This window comes from Nematolebias whitei, chromosome 6, assembly GCF_014905685.2.
Source record: "Nematolebias whitei isolate Nwh7 chromosome 6, NemWhi1, whole genome shotgun sequence".
NCBI lineage: Eukaryota > Metazoa > Chordata > Actinopteri > Cyprinodontiformes > Rivulidae > Nematolebias > Nematolebias whitei.
Genome location: NC_056503.1, coordinates 6,323,051 through 6,340,901, shown reverse-complemented (window position 1 = coordinate 6,340,901; position 17,851 = coordinate 6,323,051). Strand labels below are relative to the sequence as shown.

Genomic DNA, 17,851 nt, shown 5'->3' with positions numbered 1-17,851 from the left:
CATTCATTCATTCATTCATTCATTCATTCATTCATTCATTCATTCATTCATTCATTCATTCATTCATTCATTCATTCATTCATTCTTAAGATCTGACTTTTCCAAAGATGGTTCAGTGATTTGAAGCTAGGCCATTCTGGCAAATCTAGGCAACTAGATACTCTTTGAAAACTGTACAGGGCTGGTCTCTACAAACACCAGCCGAAGAGATCCTGTTTATTTTAAACAAATGTGTTCACCTGAACTGAGACTGATCCAGTAGGCTTTAATGAAACAAATCTCACAGTGAGAAAATACAATTCCCATGACATTTTAGAGGACAACGTCAGGCTGTGTTAAAAAAAACCTTGGCCACAGAAAGCTTATACAGTAAAATGTAAAGGTCTGGTGTGTGAAATATGGCGACATCTAGAGGCACAAAGTGAACATTTCAGCCAAAAGAATCCCCTCAATCTTACAATAATAATTTAACACATTTCTATAAAAATGACAACATCGTTTTGAATTATTATAAGTTACACCTATGTTCATTGATCAGTACGACTAAGAATTTAAATAACACAAAGATGATTAAACTAGTTTGACATTAGTAACACAAGACATTTGAAATGGTATTGTGCTGCGAACCTGTCTCTCTGTTGAGACAAGATTTAATTAAACAAATTTTTGCACGGGTGGAATAATGTCTGGATTTCAAAATATTTCATAGACTATATAGTTTATGACTATTACTATTACAGTAATATAAATTTCACAAAATAGTTAAAATGTCTTTGGAAAACTGTAACTGTATCTAGTGTCTAATACTAAATTTAAAAAAAAATTCTGTCAGAATCAACTGTCTTGTTATGTGTGTTGCAGGTAGCCCACTATGTATGGAATAAAACAGATTTTGACAATGTTGACCCTAAAACCACAGACTACCTCATGGGTAACTATTTCTCTTTTAAAATTTCTTTATCTTTCTTTGCACTCTTACTTGTTTCTTCATTCATTCAACCTTTATTTAAACAGATTATTCTCATTGAGCCACAAAAACCAGTCACTAGGGAGCACAAGCCAGTGTATCTCTTGTTCCAGTCCCAAACCCGGGTAAATGGTGAGGGTTGTATCAGGAAGGTCATCCAATGTAAAACACTTTTGCCAAAACTATAATGTGAGTTCATCAAAGCGAAACCATACCAGATCGGTCGAAGCCCAGGTTAACAACGACCTCCACCGGTGCTGTTGACAAACAGGGTGCTGGTGGAAATTGCGCTACTGTTAGATGAAGACCACAAGGAGGAAAACGTGTCAGGAGACAGAGGGAGAAGAGGAAAATGAAGAATGTAGGACTGAGGGTTGCAACTTTAAATGTGGGGACAATAACAGGCAGGGAAGGAAGGTAGATATTTTATTTGTCCAAGGGACCAAGTGGAAGGGCAGCAAGGCTCGCAGCACTGGAGCAGGGTTTAAACTGTTTTACCATGGTGTGAATAGAAAGAGAAATGGAGTAGGGGTGGTCCTGAAGGAGGAGTTGGCAAAGAATGTAGTAGAGGTGAAGAGAGTGTCAGATAGGGTGATGTGTCTGAAGGTAGAAGTAGAAGGTCTGATGCTAAACATCGTCAGTGGTTATGCTCCACAGGTTGGATGTGATGTGGAGGAGAAAGATACATTTTGGAAAAATCTGGATGAAGTGATAGAGAGTATTCCCAGGGAGGAGAGAGTGGTGATCAGAGCAGACCTGAATTGACATGCTGGTGAAGGAAACAGAGGAGATGAGGAAGTGATGGGTAGGTAGGCCCAGTTAGGATATCCACATTGCTCTAGAGCCTGTCTTGTGTGGGATTTCTCCTTCTGCCTGGCTCCTGAGTTAGTGGGGATGCTGTCTGCTCTGTGGTACAGAGTCCTGATGACTCCTAACTTATGCTCCAAAGGGTGATGGGAGTCAAACTGCAAATACTGGTCTGTGTGGGTGGGTTTGTGGTACACCTCAGTTTGCAAATGTCCTCTATCAAAAACTGAGACCTCACAGTCCAAGAAAGCCAGCCTGCCATTTTTTACATCTTCTCGTGTGAACTTGATATATTTATCCACAGAGTTGATGTGATCAGTAAAATGTTGGACTTCCTGAGATTTAATTTTAACCCAGGTGTCGTCAACATACCTGAACCAATTGTTAGATTGTTTTAGCTTTAACATCCATTTGAAAGTTATTTCTACAAGTCAAATGTAACTTTATGAGTATTTTTGCTCTGTTATAGTGTGTATTCAGTTTTGAGTGAAAATTTAGTTTTTATATTATAACATGTTAGTACCTAATTTAGTTTTCTAGCGCATGCACAGTTGATTTTATAAATCCTAATTCAAATTTTTTTTGTGTGGATGAATGCGTGGAGGAGGTGTAGATCAAGTCATCTACCATTTTTCCACTGAGTTCTCTCTTTTTCCCTTCTCCGTCACTTCCTGTGTGCTAAAATTGGTTCTAGTAGGAGGGAGACATGGTACATTTCATGCAGCTTTGCCCCTCTGAGGAGTGATAAATTGGACATGCTGTATTCTAATTTGGTTTACTTCTTCATCCCCAGCTCTGTTTGAACCTGGTGATCGGCAGTATGAGGCAGACAGGGACACAACCCTGGATCCATCCATCATGGAGACCACAGAAAAGGCAATCCACATTCTGCAGAAAAACCCGAAAGGCTTCTTCCTGTTAGTGGAGGGTGAGGAAAATTATTTTGTGAGACCAATCAACATCCATGACCAAAATATTTGGCCCAAAGTTGGTTAGACAAAGATCATTGAACCATTTTTCTTTGCTATGTTAAAAATATGGCTTTGAAGATTCTGACAGAGTAACATTTAATATTTAGGTCAGCAGGATATATAACTTCTGACAAACCCCCCCAAAAAAACTAAAAAATGAAATCACCATGCAAAGAAAACTTGTTTATTTGGACTACCTAAAGGCCAAATAGCAAAGTATCAAAAGTCTGAATAAAAGCTTAAAATATTAAGAATGTAGTAAAAAGTTAAAGGGGAGTGGTGGTGCAGAGGTTAGAGCAGGTGGGTCTGTGATCATAAGGTCTCTGATTTGGATTCTCAGACCGTTACAGCAAAATATGGATGGGGAAGGTGAAACACGCATCTTCTCCCCCCCCCCCCCAATTACCAGTATCCTGAGCTGTAGTAGTTTGTTGACCGATGGTTTCAGGATGGACATTTGGCGTAAAAACAATTGCCAAGTTTTCATGACAGTTTGCATGCTGTGGCGAGCACTGATAAAGGGAGCAGCCAACAAAACAAAAAGTTAAATCTAAAAAGAGCAAAATAGTAGCTAAAAGATAAAAGTAGCATAAGATAAAAACGATCAGTTTGCTGAAGCTAACTTCAAAGAAATCAGTTTCTGAGGGATTGAAAATCTTTTTCTTTCTTTTCACAATAGAACCAGCAGTTTTCTAATTTCTCAGTTTAAGTTTAAGTTTAGCACTGAGCTAGGCTGACTTACATGATAATGGAGCTGTCTTTTATTATTCCAACTCCCAGAATACATGATTTTAAAGAACAGTGTGTCTCTGCAGCAGATCCAGTGGCTTGATGCTGCCTGCAGCTCAGTGAGCTCGCCACAGTGTGTTACAGTGGAGAGCACTGGTCTGATGTACCTCTGTTCTAATGGCCTCCCTGTCCATGTCTCCTTTAAGCTGAGGCAGCTGCCTGAGGACACCAGGTTTCTTCTAGGTGTCTTCAGGATGACTTACAATAACAGATGTATATGTACTATATGTATATGTACTATATGTATATGTATATGTATGTATGTATATGTACTATATGTATATGTACGTAAATAGAAGCAGGAAGATGGAGCACTCAGTCACTGACAGCTAAAAGAAATAACTTATCCACTGGGCTCTTTTTTCCAGTTTCCTGTGTATACTGGACAGGAGAGGGGAGATGTGTCAAAGTAACAACAATAAACAAACAAACAAAAAAAAACCATATGGTTAATTTCCCCAACAAGATTTTACAGCATATTAGTTGTGAAAAGGTTCAAGTTTGAAATCTTATTTATTTGATCTGTAAAGTTTTGGTAAGTTTATATTAAGTAAACAACTCAAAGTGTCATCATTCAAAGTAATGCTAAACATTTGAGGGTTGAGACATTTGAGACGTCTCAGATTTATGTTGTTGAAGTCAAACCAGACTCAAGTCTTATCATTTTAGAGAAACCAGATTATGTTTTTAAAACATCTTATTCATCTTTGGGCAAAATCTAAATCCATATTTGACAAGTGAGATGCCCGTCAATTTATTGTCCCCTGTGTTGCAGAGCACAAAGGGGGAAGTGGAAATACCTTCCATCCATGCATCCATCCATCCATCCATCCATCCATCCATCCATACATCCATACATCCATACATCCATACATCCATACATCCATACATACATACATCCATCCATCCATATATCCATACAGGTCCTTCTCAAAAAATTAGCATATTGTGATAAAGGTCATTATTTTCCATAATGTAATGATAAAAATGAAACTTTCATATGTTTCAGAGTCATTGCACACCAACTGAAATATTTCAGGTCTTTAATTGTTTTAATACTGATGATTATGGCATACAGCTCATGAAAACCCAAAATGCCTGTCCCAAAAAATTAGCATATCGTGAAAAGGTTCTCTAAACAAGCTATTAACCTAACCATCTGAATCAACGACGTAACTCTAAACACCTGCAAAAGATTCCTGAGGCTTTTAAAAACTCCCAGCCTTGTTCATTACTCAAAACCGCAATCATGGGTAAGACTGCCGATCTGACTGCTGTCCAGAAGGCCATCATTGACACCCTCAAGCAAGAGGGTAAGACACAGAAAGAAATTGCTGAATGAATAGGCTGCTCCCAGAGTGCTGTATCAAGGCACCTCAGTGGGAAGTCTGTGGGAAGGGAAAAGTGTGTCAGAAAACGCTGCACAACGAGAAGAGGTGACCAGACCCTGAGGAGGATTGTGGAGAGGGGCTGATTCCAGACCTTGGGGGACCTGCGGAAGCAGTGGACTGAGTCTGGAGTAGAAACATCCAGAGCCGCCGTGCACAGGCGTGTGCAGGAAATGGGCTACAGGTGCCGCATTCCCCAGGTCAAGCCACTTTTGAACCAGAAACAGCGGCAGAAGCGCCTGACCTGGGCTACAGAGAAGCAGCACTGGACTGTTGCTCAGTGGTCCAAAGTACTTTTTTCGGATGAAAGCAAATTTTGCATGTCATTCGGAAGTCAAGGTGCCAGAGTCTGGAGGAAGACTGGGGAGAAGGAAATGCCATAAGTCCAGTGTGAAGCACCCACAGTCAGTGATGGTCTGGGGTGCCATGTCAGCTGCTGGTGTTGGTCCACTGTGTTTTATCAAGGGCAGGGTCAATGCAGCTAGCTATCAGGAGATTTTGGAGCACTTCATGCTTCCATCTGCTGAAAAGCTTTATGGAGATGAAGATTTAATTTTTCAGCACGACCTGGCACCTGCTCACAGTGCCAAAACCACTGGTAAATGGTCTACTGGCCATGGTATTTGTAGAGGTTGGCTCCTCTACCCCTCCTTTCTCTATTGTTTGTGTTTTCCTAATTGTCTCTCCACAGCTGCTGCTCATTACCTGGACCAGGTGGAGGAGCTATTTAATCTGGAGCCTCACTCCAGATCAGTGCCAGAGCAAAGTTCTACCAAGCTCCATGTTCCTGTGACTACTGGCTGGCTGACTTCAAGCTCCTTATCGGTCTCCCTGCATGACAGCAGCGTTTCTCCTCCTCCACCTTCACTCCTGTGTGCCTCACCTGGTTCCTGGTTCCTCCTCACCTCCACCCCGGCTCCCTTGGTGATTTTTGTAAATACACTTGTAAATATACTCACCTGATCCCACCATGGATTGTTGGATTCGGATCCTGTCTCCTGTTCTCATGCTCCTGGAACAACAACGACAAGTAAGCTTATTTTTGGATTACTATCAACATTTCCAAAATCTCCTCAAGACGATTTGTCATTCACCACCAATCTCCTCTCTATTCCCACAGTGGATCCATCCTGAGTTTGAGTTTACCAGATACACCTGAACCAATAAATAATATTGTTTTTTACCTCAAGTTGTTTAGTCCTTGCTTCAAACCGTTCGCCTTTGACATCACCTACAGACCCTAACAGTATTACTGTGCTCAATTGGCCTGCCAACTCTCCTGACCTGAACCCCATAGAGAACCTGTGGGATATTGTGAAGAGAAAGTTGAGAGACGCAAGATCCAACACTCTGGATGAGCTTAAGGCCGCTATCGAAGCATCCTGGGCCTCCATAACATCTCAGCAGTGCCACAGGCTGATTGCCTCCATGCCACAATGCATTGAAGCAGTCATTCATGCAAAAGGATTCCCGACCAAGTATTGAGTGCATAACTGAACATGATTATTTGAAGGCTGGCGTTTTTTGTATTAAAAACACTTGTCTTTCATTGGTGGGATGAAATATGCTAATTTTTTGGGACAGGCATTTTGGGTTTTCATGAGCTGTATGCCATAATCATCAGTATTAAAACAATTAAAGACCTGAAATATTTCAGTTGGTGTGCAATGAATCTGAAACATATGAAAGTTTCATTTTTATCATTACATTATGGAAAATAATGACCTTTATCACAATACGCTAATTTTTTGAGAAGGACCTGTATATGTATATATGTATATATATATATATATATATACACACACACACACATCGCTAACCACGCCACTAACCGAACCACACTGCTATAGTATCATGCTGCTAACTGGACCATGTTACTAAGAGAACCTCAGTACCAGAATAACTACTCTGGTAGATTTATTTCTTTTTCACTTTTGGCGCCTTGTTTTTGTATTTTTGTTGCATGCCTTGGTATTTGTTGTTGTTGTTTTTTTGGCGAGTCGAGACGATTCTTCTTGTCCTGATCATTTCAATGCGTTGTTGACCTTGTGTTGATTTTGCATATGACAAATAAATCAAACCTGAAACCTCCTTTCTGTCCAGGTGGGCGAATCGATCAGGCTCACCATGAAGGCCGAGCTTACATGGCGCTCCACGAGGCCGTCGCCTTTGATGACGCCATTGCTAAGGGACTCGAACTCACCAAAGAAGAAGAAACTCTCACCATAGTGACAGCTGACCATTCCCAGCCACTCACCTTCAATGGATTTCCATTTCGAGGGCAGAGCGTTCTGGGTAATTCCTTTGTACAGGACTATTTACAACTTTAGTTGCTTGAAGTAGAAATCTGTTGCATTGCTTGTTTCCATCTCCTGCCTCTGTATTTTTTTCATCTGTCTTCTTGCCCTCCAGGTGTGTTTATCCACATTGTGTGTGTGTGTCTCCTCGCTGCTTCAGAGTGCCTCAGCCGCCAGCAGCTTGACATTTCTTCTTCTTTCTCTTCTCACAATTACAGACTGGGTAAACATATATAGGAGGTAGCCTTTCTCCCACTGGCATTTCTATTTCTGTCACTTGCTTTTTCCTTATTTTCCTTCCCTCTACATGCCTCCAAGCTTTATCTGCGTCACCTTTCTCTTGCACATTTTTTTTCCCACCAAAATTTCCAGAATTTTTTATTCCTATTCCTCCTTAGGCATCGCATCAATTATATGTAGCATATACATACACCCCCCCCCCCCCCCCCCCACACACACAGACACATTTACCATGAAATATTAGTTCACCCAGCACTATTTCTATTGCACGAACAAATCCATTCCTCTTGATTAATAGGAGAATACTCAAACTACTAATAATCCACACCAGGTTTTCCTGGTTACTTACAACAACTCACCTCAGGGTTTTTTGTGGACTGGGATGGGGGAGGAGGGGGAGACACTTCTGTGTTGCGTGCTAGCTTTGGTAAATGGACTGCACTTATATAGTGCTTTTCTATCTTATCCAGATACTCAAAGCTCTTTACAACAAAATGTGCCTCATTTACCCATTCATACAGCACTCTACTAGATCTCTACAAAGCTAATTGAACAAATCATTCAAAAGAGACTAATCAGTGCTTTAGATCACATTCATACACTGATGGGACACACATCAGAAGCAATGACGGTTCAGTGTCTTGCCCAGCAACACTTCAGCATGTGACTGCTGGTGGATTCGAACCCCCATTGGAGGATGACTGCTCTAACCACTCAGCCACAGTCGCCCCCGTTTGTTGACCGGAAACAAGTGTTTACTTATGTAGGTAAACGTAGATGTTTAACAGCCTGTTAAAATACTTCAGAATGCAGGAAATGACATTTACAGTACTTTATTCAAAATTTTCTGAGGGAGGACCCCCAGACTCTCCCATCAGTGACCACCCACCCACACACCACACACATACACACACATTACAAATGCTTCTGACACCAACATATTCCTCACTATTGCATTTCCTGTAATAATTAAAAAAATCATATTTTTTTGGTTTGCTTTTTAAACAATTTTTTTATTTTTTTTATTTATCGTGACCTGGTTGACTGAGGATCTTCTCCAGCATTTCCTGTAATTGGAGGATTAAAATTACATATTTATTTTCTTTTACTCACCAGCAGAACATGGAAATTAATCTTAAATAGCCGCACAAAAATCCCTTTTTCACTCATTAATTCATTTCCAGTTCATCTTTAATTCACCCACACATCAAACATTACCTTCAAGTATATATCTGCACTCAATACTGTATTTATAGATTCAGTACTGTCCACCACCTTGAGTAGTGGTCGATCATATTATGTGTGCCTGTGTTTATGTTTGTTTGTCTGTTAGCAAAATATCTCATTAAACATTGAATAATTTTTAATGAAACACAGAAAATAATTTTGGATGTGCATCTACAACTGATAATCCTTTGAATTCAACCTGATTCAAGATGGTGACACATTTATTGTACTTTGTATTTACCAAACACAAAAATGTGACTACCTCTGTCAGTTTAAAACATATTGAGGTAACATTTGGTGTGGCAGTAGCTGAGAGTCATCCCCAACACATAATCTGAGCACTAACAAAAGTTTACAAGCAACCTGTTGGGCAATATGCATTCCTTTTAAGAAATGCTCATTCAGTTTCACTGTCTGCTTTCATGTCTTGTTTAGTTTTCTATACGCCTTTTGGTCTTTCCCTCGCGAAGCAAAGAAGGGGAATTGGAAATACCATCTATCCATCTGTCCGTTTGTCTGTCCATCTGTCCGTTTGTCCGTCTGTGTTGTGAGAATGATTGTGTGAAAAATAGGTGAGGTACCAACTTCCATGGCTGTGGCTGTATCTAGGGGTATGAAGGGTTCCTTTCAAAAACTGGGTTGCCTCAAAAATTCCACAAACAAATCCAAGATGGCTGCCATTATATATGCATATATGTAAACGTTGAGAGTTGGATAACTTGAAAAATAAGCAACGTGTCAACTTCCATTTTGGTGTGCAGCTGCATCAAGGCATATCGCTTGTTGTAAGGTGAATTTATGTTTCACAGAGATTTTTGGATCAGGATGAGCAAATTTTGCTTCAGTATATTATAGAGATGATTCAGCACTAGAACTATCATTTCAAAAGGATTGACCCGCAGGACTATCAATAACAACCTTCAAAGCTCGCATTGATAGGGCTGCTGGTTGTGTCATGCTGTTGCCACATTTCTGCTCCCTGCTCTCTTATTTCTGCCGCCTCTTCTTGCCTCCTTCCTCTCCCAGTGGTGCAGCAGCGATTAATGGAACTGTAAAACTAAGCTCTTCATCAGCAGGACTTGTCAGGCTAATGGCTCATTTGGAGAAAAACACTGACATACACCAGCTCAAGACCTCCTGCAGCACCTGTGGGACCAGCCAGCTCCCTTTTTTTTTATTGTGCTTGTGTGTTTATGTCTGCATCGTGCATGTGTCTACTCAGAGAGGAGCAAAAGAGAGGAGAAAACAAAGCCTTTATTTGTGTTTCTGCAGGTAAATCTCCCCTTTGGGCTACAGACATGCTACCTTACACGACTCTCATGTACGGCAATGGACCTGGACACAAAATCATAAACAGCAAGCGCCCTGACATCCGCAACGTCACCACCAGTAAGACACACTTGTGTTTATTTTTTAAATCCTCACAAAATCATTGGTTACGTACTGTAACCCCAGATTCTATGAGTATAGGCGTAGCCCTTTAAGACTGTCACTAGTGGGTTTGTCCCTAGGCGCGCAGCGCAGAACTGAAAACTTTAGTCCACACCCACCTGCTGTGTGGGCCTTACCCCCGGTCCATATAAATTCCAGTGAGACCGGGTAATCGGCTCCCAAATAGCTTTTTTCTTCAGCCATTAGGAACCAGTGAGGCCCAGAGCTTAAAGGGCTACACCTATACTTATAGAATCTGGGGTTACAGTACGTAACCAACGTTCTATTTCGTATAGGCTTCACCCTTTAAGACTGTCGCTAGTGGGTTAAAGGCGAAGCAGGATGTAGTCTATGCTTCACTGGGTCCATTCAGACACAACATGAAGCACCTGCTTGCACAAAAAAACATTTAATCACTCAGCCTTCTGTGTGCGTAATTACACGCTGCGTAATTGCGTGCTCCATGCGCAGGAGCGCACCGGAGAAGATCTCTGGTGAGGAAAAAAAGGCTGAGATAGCAGACCTGCTGCTGTGAATAGGAACAACGGAGGATACGAATTGTAACAGTGTAACGATAAACAGAGCAGACCAACAGCTCCTCAGGATGAACTGGTTATTAACAATAAAATCAGCAGTCATGAACTTGTGACTGATAATAAATATCTCACACTGCGACTGCATGCAGGCAGGTGTGAGCTCAACAGTGAGGCTCCATGAAACAAATAATCATTCTGTCAGAACCCTGAGAACAGAATGGGTCATGGAGAAAGTAGAAACATCTTGTAGATGTCACGGTCAGCGGCCCCCGCTGCCCCCCCATCTGCCTAGCCTCTGCTCTTTGTGTGTTTTCTGTTTCTGTGTATCTGGTCCTGTTTTCCACTCACTCCTCAGTCTGCCTCTCCACTCCTCAGTCTTTATCATTCACTCCTCAGTCTGCCTCTCCACTCCTGTCACGGTCAGCGGCCCCCGCTGCCCCCCCATCTGCCTAAGCCTCTGCTCTTTGTGTGGTTTCTGTTCCTGTGTATCTGGTCCTGTTTTCCACTCACTCCTCAGTCTGCCTCTCCACTCCTCAGTCTTTATCATTCACACCTGTCCCTCATCAGCCACCTGCCCAGGTGCTCTCATTACTCACTCTCCCTCTGTCTTATAAAAAGCCTTTCTCTCCTCCACTCCTTGTCCGGTCATTGTTCTGTGTTTACAGACATCTCAGTCCTCTTCTGTCTTGTCTGTTTCTTGTCCACCTGATTATCTGCTCTGCCTTGTTTCTGATCCTGTCTGCCCAAGTAAGTTTTGCTGCACCGACAGCCTTTTGTTTTGTTATTAAAAAAATAAATTATTTTTATTTTTAAAGTCCTGCCGCGCTCGCCTCTCTGCAATTGGGTTTCAACACTGAGGATTGTGACAGTAGATAAAAACAAATAATTGAACATGGCGATGACCAGGCAGCCGCCATACAAATATTCTCTACTGTCATCCCTCCATGCAGAGCCATGGAGGATGAAAACCATCTGGTGGAATGCGCTGAGATTCTCTGGAGGATCCAGTCCAGATGAACTGTAAGCTTCAGAAATAGCCCCACACAACCAGTATGAGGGGCACTGGGTGGATAGCGGACGTCCTGAAGAGCTGTCCCAGTAATGCACGAACATACGCTGAAAATGGCGCAGTACGGCTGTGTGCGCCACGTAACATGAAAAATGCGCGCATGGGACAGGAGGAGGTGAGATGTTGCTTCCTCCTCAGAATTATGAGGAAGAGGATAAAACCCATCCAAGGTTATCACTCTCGATCTGAATGAGCTTGTGATGTTTTTCAGAGCAGGGTTAAAATGCAGTACAGCTGAACTGCCATCAGCTTGAATTCTGAGACATGAGGGAGTAACAGAGAGAGCAAACAAACACTCACTCTCTTTGCCGACGTCAGAACTAATAGCAGGGCTGTTTTAAATGACAGAAATTTAAGTGAAACCTGATCTAAAAGCTCAGAATGAGCTTTGATCAGAGCGTGCAGGACCATCATTAGGTCTCACTGTGAAGCTAGTGGATGTGACACTGGTCTGTGTCTCCGTACACCTTTCAGGAAATGTTTCATCAACGGGTGATTAAGAACAGTTCTGTCACCGAAGCCCTTGTGACAGGAAGAAATAGCTGCATCATAAGTTTTAATTGTGCTGAATGCTAGATCTCTGTCCATCAGCTGCTACAGAAAGGACAGCATGCCACCTAGTGGACATGAGATGGCCTCCACGCCTTTCTCTGCGCACCAGCGCTGAAAAATTGTTCACTTGATGTGCACAGCATTGGGGTGGAAGCAGCTCGTGCACCCTGACCGTATGCACCACATCCTGTGGGAGGCCCATCTTTTCTAAATGGATCTGTTCAGCAGACAGACCCAAAGATGCTGACCTATTGCTGGGTAACTCCTGATTGCTCTTCCTGCCTGGAGGAGAGTGCCCCCCCCACAGCAGTTCCCACGACTGACCCGATATCAGTCGCTACAGATTCGGGAACCATGTTGCGCATATGCTTTCAGTCCGAGAAATCAGCTCGGGATGGAGGCTCCAGTCTCTGTGGCGGGGACCACCCCTCGACATGATATCCGCTCGCTTTTTCAGGACGCTGGGAATGTACACTGCTCTGATAGAGAGCAGGTTTGTGTGTGCCCAACACAACAGCTGTTTCATAATACGTAACAGTTGGGCTGAGCGCATGTCTCCCTGACGGTTTATGTAAACTGTCGTCACTTTGTTGTCTGTATGGATCAGAACATGCTGATCCCGCAGCAGGGGGCAAATGCTGAGTCACGTTTCAGACCGTGAAACATTCTAGCACATTATGTAAAGCAACATGTGGTCCAGCCACTGTGCTCCCACTGCTTGGGACAGACACATTCCTCCCAGCTTGACAGGAACACGTCTGTGAAAACTGAGACGTGTGACGTAGGCCTTCCGATGGGAACTCCCTGTGACAGAATGAGAGGGTTTCCCCAGTGATTCAGATTGGTTCTCACAGGGGGGGCACAAAGATAATCCACCTCTTCTGGCGCATAGGATCTATGCACAGGTAGGCAAACCATCTCTGAAGACGTCTCATGTGAAGTAGGCCCAGCAGAACCACATGTGGACCACTGGCATCGTCCCAGGAGTCGCATGACAGGCAGAACTGTCACTATGCTATAGGGTTTTACATGGTGGAACTGGGTTTGACACGGAGGAACTGAGCTGATAGAGCTTCGGCTCTCAGCTGTGATAAATGGGCTCTCATTGTAGTTGAGTTAGCTCCACTTCCAGATAAACAATCATCTTGGACGGACGAATGGAAGTTTTTCCCAGTTTATAGAAACCCCAGGATTAGCAGGTGGAACACTAGCGTTTTGGTCTGTGCAACAGCTTTCTAACTAGACTGAGCTAATAAGAGCAGATCATCCAGATAAAAAGAATTCTTATTCCTGCCATGTGTAACGACTGCAGAGCCATCTCCACACATTTCGAGAACGTGCGTGGGGTATTTCAGAATGATGGAAATGTGAAAATATGCGCTCTTCAGATCTATGGAGGTGAAAACCAGTCGTTCTGGTGAAGTTCTCCAACAACTGTTTGTCAGCATGTAGAATTGTCTCCCCGTGATCGAATTGCTGACCATGAACAGGTCGAGAATGGTCTCAACCCTCCAGTTTTTTCTCAGAACCAGAAAGTAGTGGGAGGAAAAAAACCTGTATTTTCCTCGCGGTTGGGAACTCTGGAAATCACGTTTTTTCGTCAGAAATTCCTGAACTTCTAATTGGAGAGATGAGCTCTGTTCTGGAGGACAGAACCGTCTCTATAATCCCTCTGAACAGTGGGGTTTGAGCTGCAAACTGCAGCGTGTAACCCCTTCTGATCAGACGGTCCGTCCATCTGTCCAGGGAACACACTCGCTGCCACTTTGAGTAACGCTCGGAGAGCAGGCACGCATTTGTGTTGTGTCATGATTCTCATGAATGTCAACCAGACTAAAAATTCTTACTGCCATCATTCGCTCCGGAGATTCTCCAGGGGGAACCCGAGGAGGGCTCCGACAGAAAAAAGGACTGTATGTGTATCTCTGTGCTGAGCCCTGGCTGCGGTCTCACATAGAGCTGAGGTGAGCCGGCACGCACTGAGAGGAGGCGTGAGCACATTCTGAGTGAGATGCCGTGTCAGTGGAGGCTGCAGCTGTCGTGGAGAAAACATGTTTACTCCCGCTGTGCTGTGAATGGGCAGAAAACAGCAGAAATTAAAAAAGGGCTCTGGCTGAAAACGAGGGATTTTGCTGGACTCGGTCTGCTGAAAAAACATAATTTTAACTGACGTGGCAGACGAGTGTTTTGTGATATTTACTGAACTGCGGTGCCATTTAAAATGCTGTTTAGAGGTTACTGGCTCATTTTGTGTGGGGAATGTGTAAAGAGAGACAGCTGTGAGCTCAGCTGATCTGACAGTCTCAGATGTAAAATCTTTACTTCCAGAGGTGTTTCTGTTTTATATTAAAAAAAACCATACATCATTAAAAAAAACACATACCTTCCCCTCAAGGATCTGTTACCTGGTGGCGGGGGCCGGCGGAAGAGCGGGACGTGAAGTCGCTGTCACAGCTGTGGAGCGCCTCTGCTGCTGTTGTTGGTCAAAGCGGTCCCTCCAGTGTCCGGAGGGGCGAGAGGAGGACTGTGATGTCACCAGATGGTGTACAGTCTCTGAGACCTCCTCGGACCTCTGCGATTTCTCAGGGATGGTCCTGAAGTTGGCCCCTAACAGCACTTCTGGGGTGATGGGACTTTCCAGCAGGTCTTTCTGCAGCCTCTCGGACAAGGATGGCGAGAGGCGGAGCCAATTGATCCTCTGGATCATGGTCATCCAGGCGGCGATGCAGTACAGGCAGACTGCAGAGGTGGCACATGTTTAAGATGACATCAGCAGCTTTACAGAGAGAGAGCTCTTTGTCTCCTCCAGCAGGTCTGCTTCCTCCAACCTCTTAGAGATGCTGTAGGCCAGCAGGGCGATGTTGTTGTTTGCTGCGGCCATCTGGAATGTGCACTGGTGAGCTCGGTTGGAGACCTTGTCACCATCTGGTCATGCTTCTCTGGAGGGACAGGTTTTTGGTCCATCATGGAAACTTTTGCCCCATGTTTCACCGCCAGGCTTGGCTCTAGGGTGGGGGACCGAGGGAAAAAACACAGATTGGTAAAACTGTCCACTCTGGAGATGGAGGCTAAGGGGAACAGAAATTCCTTTTTGTTAACATCCTCCTGGATTATGCCAGACAGCTCCGAGAGGAGGGCACCGAAGGCTGGGAGCGGTGTGGTTGCCAACGTGGGAAGATCCGAGGTGGCTGAGCATCCGCTCGGTCACTCGTATCTTGTCACTACACTCTCCAGGAGGGATGGGGCAGTTCCGCATCGCCTTTCTCGGAGGAATCATTCGATTCACTGTGTGACTCTACGTCAAAGAAGGCGGTGGCGTCGTCCTGCACATAGCATCCCGCCACAGAAAAAAACACTCAGAGGAGCTGCTGCCAACAACATCTTTTTCGAGGAAATCATCTGATTCACCTGGAGAAAAAAAAAACGTTAGAATAGGCGGTGGCTTCGGCCAGCGAGTAGCGGCCCTCCACAGAAAAACATTCAGCGGGGCTGCTGCTAACATCGCCTTTTTGAGGAAATCATTTGATTACCATGAGGAAAAAACACGTTAGAAAAGGCGGTGGCATCGTCCAGTAGGTAGCAACCCTCCACGGAAAAACATTCAGTGGGGCTGCTGCTAACATCGCCTTGTTTGAGGAAATCATTTGATTACCACGGGGAAAAAATGTTAGAAACATCGATTGTGTCACCCAGCGAGTAGCAGCCTGCCAAGGAAAAGCACTCCTCGGCGCTTACCTTGAACAAGGCTGCTCGTCTGCTTCTCCTCGGGGAGGAAGAGCTCACCGGGACGGCAGGAGGTTGGCGTGGCAGAGACCCAGGCATCCTTAGCAAAGGTTGTGCCGGTCAAAGCTGGACAACTTTTCCTTCTTCGTTCTTCTGACAGTGCTAGCTAGCTGGCTGAAGAAAAAATGGGAGCCAATTACCCAATCTCACTGTAATTTATACGGACCGGGGGTAAGGCCCACACAGCAGGTGGGCGTGGACAAAAGTTTTCAGTGCTGCGCTGCGTGCCTAGGGATAAATCCACTAGCGACAGTCTTAAAGGGCAAAGCCTATACGAAAAAGAACTATCAGCTTCATACCTGAACAAGCTCAAAATGAAGGTGTGAATTAACTTAGAGAAAACTTAAGAATTAGCATTTTAAATTCACTATAGAGGATAAGTGATGAAGGACTTTGCTGAAGGTCATTAAATAAGAAAAAAAATGAATTGTTAAAGATACAACAAACAGAAACAGCCATCTCTAAAAGGAGCAAAGCCTTAATGAATATGAGGTGCTATTTGTAAAGTTACACAGTCAAAAAGTAAGAGCAATATTTTGGTTTATTTAGCATTTCATAAGAAAATATATATTTTTTTTCAGTCATATTTTCACTGTTAGATTGCTGGACATGGGCACCGGCGACCCCCGTGACCCAAAATGGAAGAAGCGGGTAAAGATAATGGATGGATGGATGGATTGTCACACTTATTCATACATTTATAAATGCCATAGTTTCAAACTAAATATTTAATTTACAAACTAAATATTTAATTTACAAACTAAATATTTAACTTACAAGTTAAATATTTCGTTAGCAAGCTGAATATTTAGCTCCACACTAAATATTTAGTTTACAAAATAAACATTTTAATTTAAAACTAAAAGCTAAATGCCAACATTTTTCAGTCAGATCATCTGGACAGTTAATTTTTTTATTTTTGTGCTGAAATGTTTCGCGTTCAGTCCGGAAGGCTTCATCAGTCAAGGAATCACACAACAAAACTGATTCTTCCCCCAACAGCGAACTCTAAAGTGGAACAAACCAGTTCTGCTTGTGATTAGATGGTCAGAACTGGTTTGTTCCACTTTGGAGGAAGCTGTTGGGGGAAGAATCAGTTCTATTTTGTATAGGCTTCACCCTTTAAGGCTGTCGCTGATGGGTTTTATCCCGATATGCGAAGCATTGCACTGAAAAAATTTAGTCCACGCCCACCTGCTGTGTGGGCCCCACCCGGTCCATATAAATTATGTTAAGAGCGGGTAATCGGCTCCCATTTTTTCTTCAGCGAGCTAATAGCACTGTCAGAAGAACTAAGAAGGAAAGTTGTGTAGATGACCAACCTTTGTTAAGAATGCTGGGTCCGTCACGTCGACCTCCGGTCGTCCCGGTGAGCTCTCCTCCCCGAGGAGAAGCTGCCGAGCAGTCTTGTTTCAAGGTAAGTGCCGAGGAGTATTTCTCAGTGACAGGTCGCTACACGCTGGACAACGCCATCTTGTAATTTTCCTCATCGCTGACCCTCGGAGCGAATTGGATGGTTCCTCCGGGACAGGCGACGTCAGCTGCAGCCCCGCTGCTCATTCCCTCCTGGAGAGCGTAGTGTCGGTGGAGGGGGGCTGAGTGAATGCTCACCTCATCCAACCTCGTTTCGCATCGGCGATCACACTGCTCCCAGCCGATGTCGCCCTCTGGGGTTGCCCGGCGTAACCCAGGAGGCGGCTGACATGAAGGGACCCTTTTTTACGTCCCACGCCTTATCCGCCAGTTCGGATGATCCGGCGGGAAGTTTTTTTTTTTTTTTCTGGGCTCCATCCC

General features: G+C 43.8%; 1 protein-coding gene across 1 annotated transcript in view; it reads left to right on the top strand.

Annotated features, from left to right (window-relative positions):
* The window catches only part of alp3 (alkaline phosphatase 3), a 39,066-nt gene that overhangs the window by 13,287 nt on the left and 7,928 nt on the right, over nt 1-17,851 (top strand). The window contains exons 7-10 of the mRNA XM_037678002.1: nt 862-931; nt 2,568-2,702; nt 7,026-7,217; nt 9,959-10,075. Coding sequence (XP_037533930.1) covers nt 862-931; nt 2,568-2,702; nt 7,026-7,217; nt 9,959-10,075 — 514 coding nt within the window. The remainder of the gene's footprint in view (nt 1-861; nt 932-2,567; nt 2,703-7,025; nt 7,218-9,958; nt 10,076-17,851) is intronic.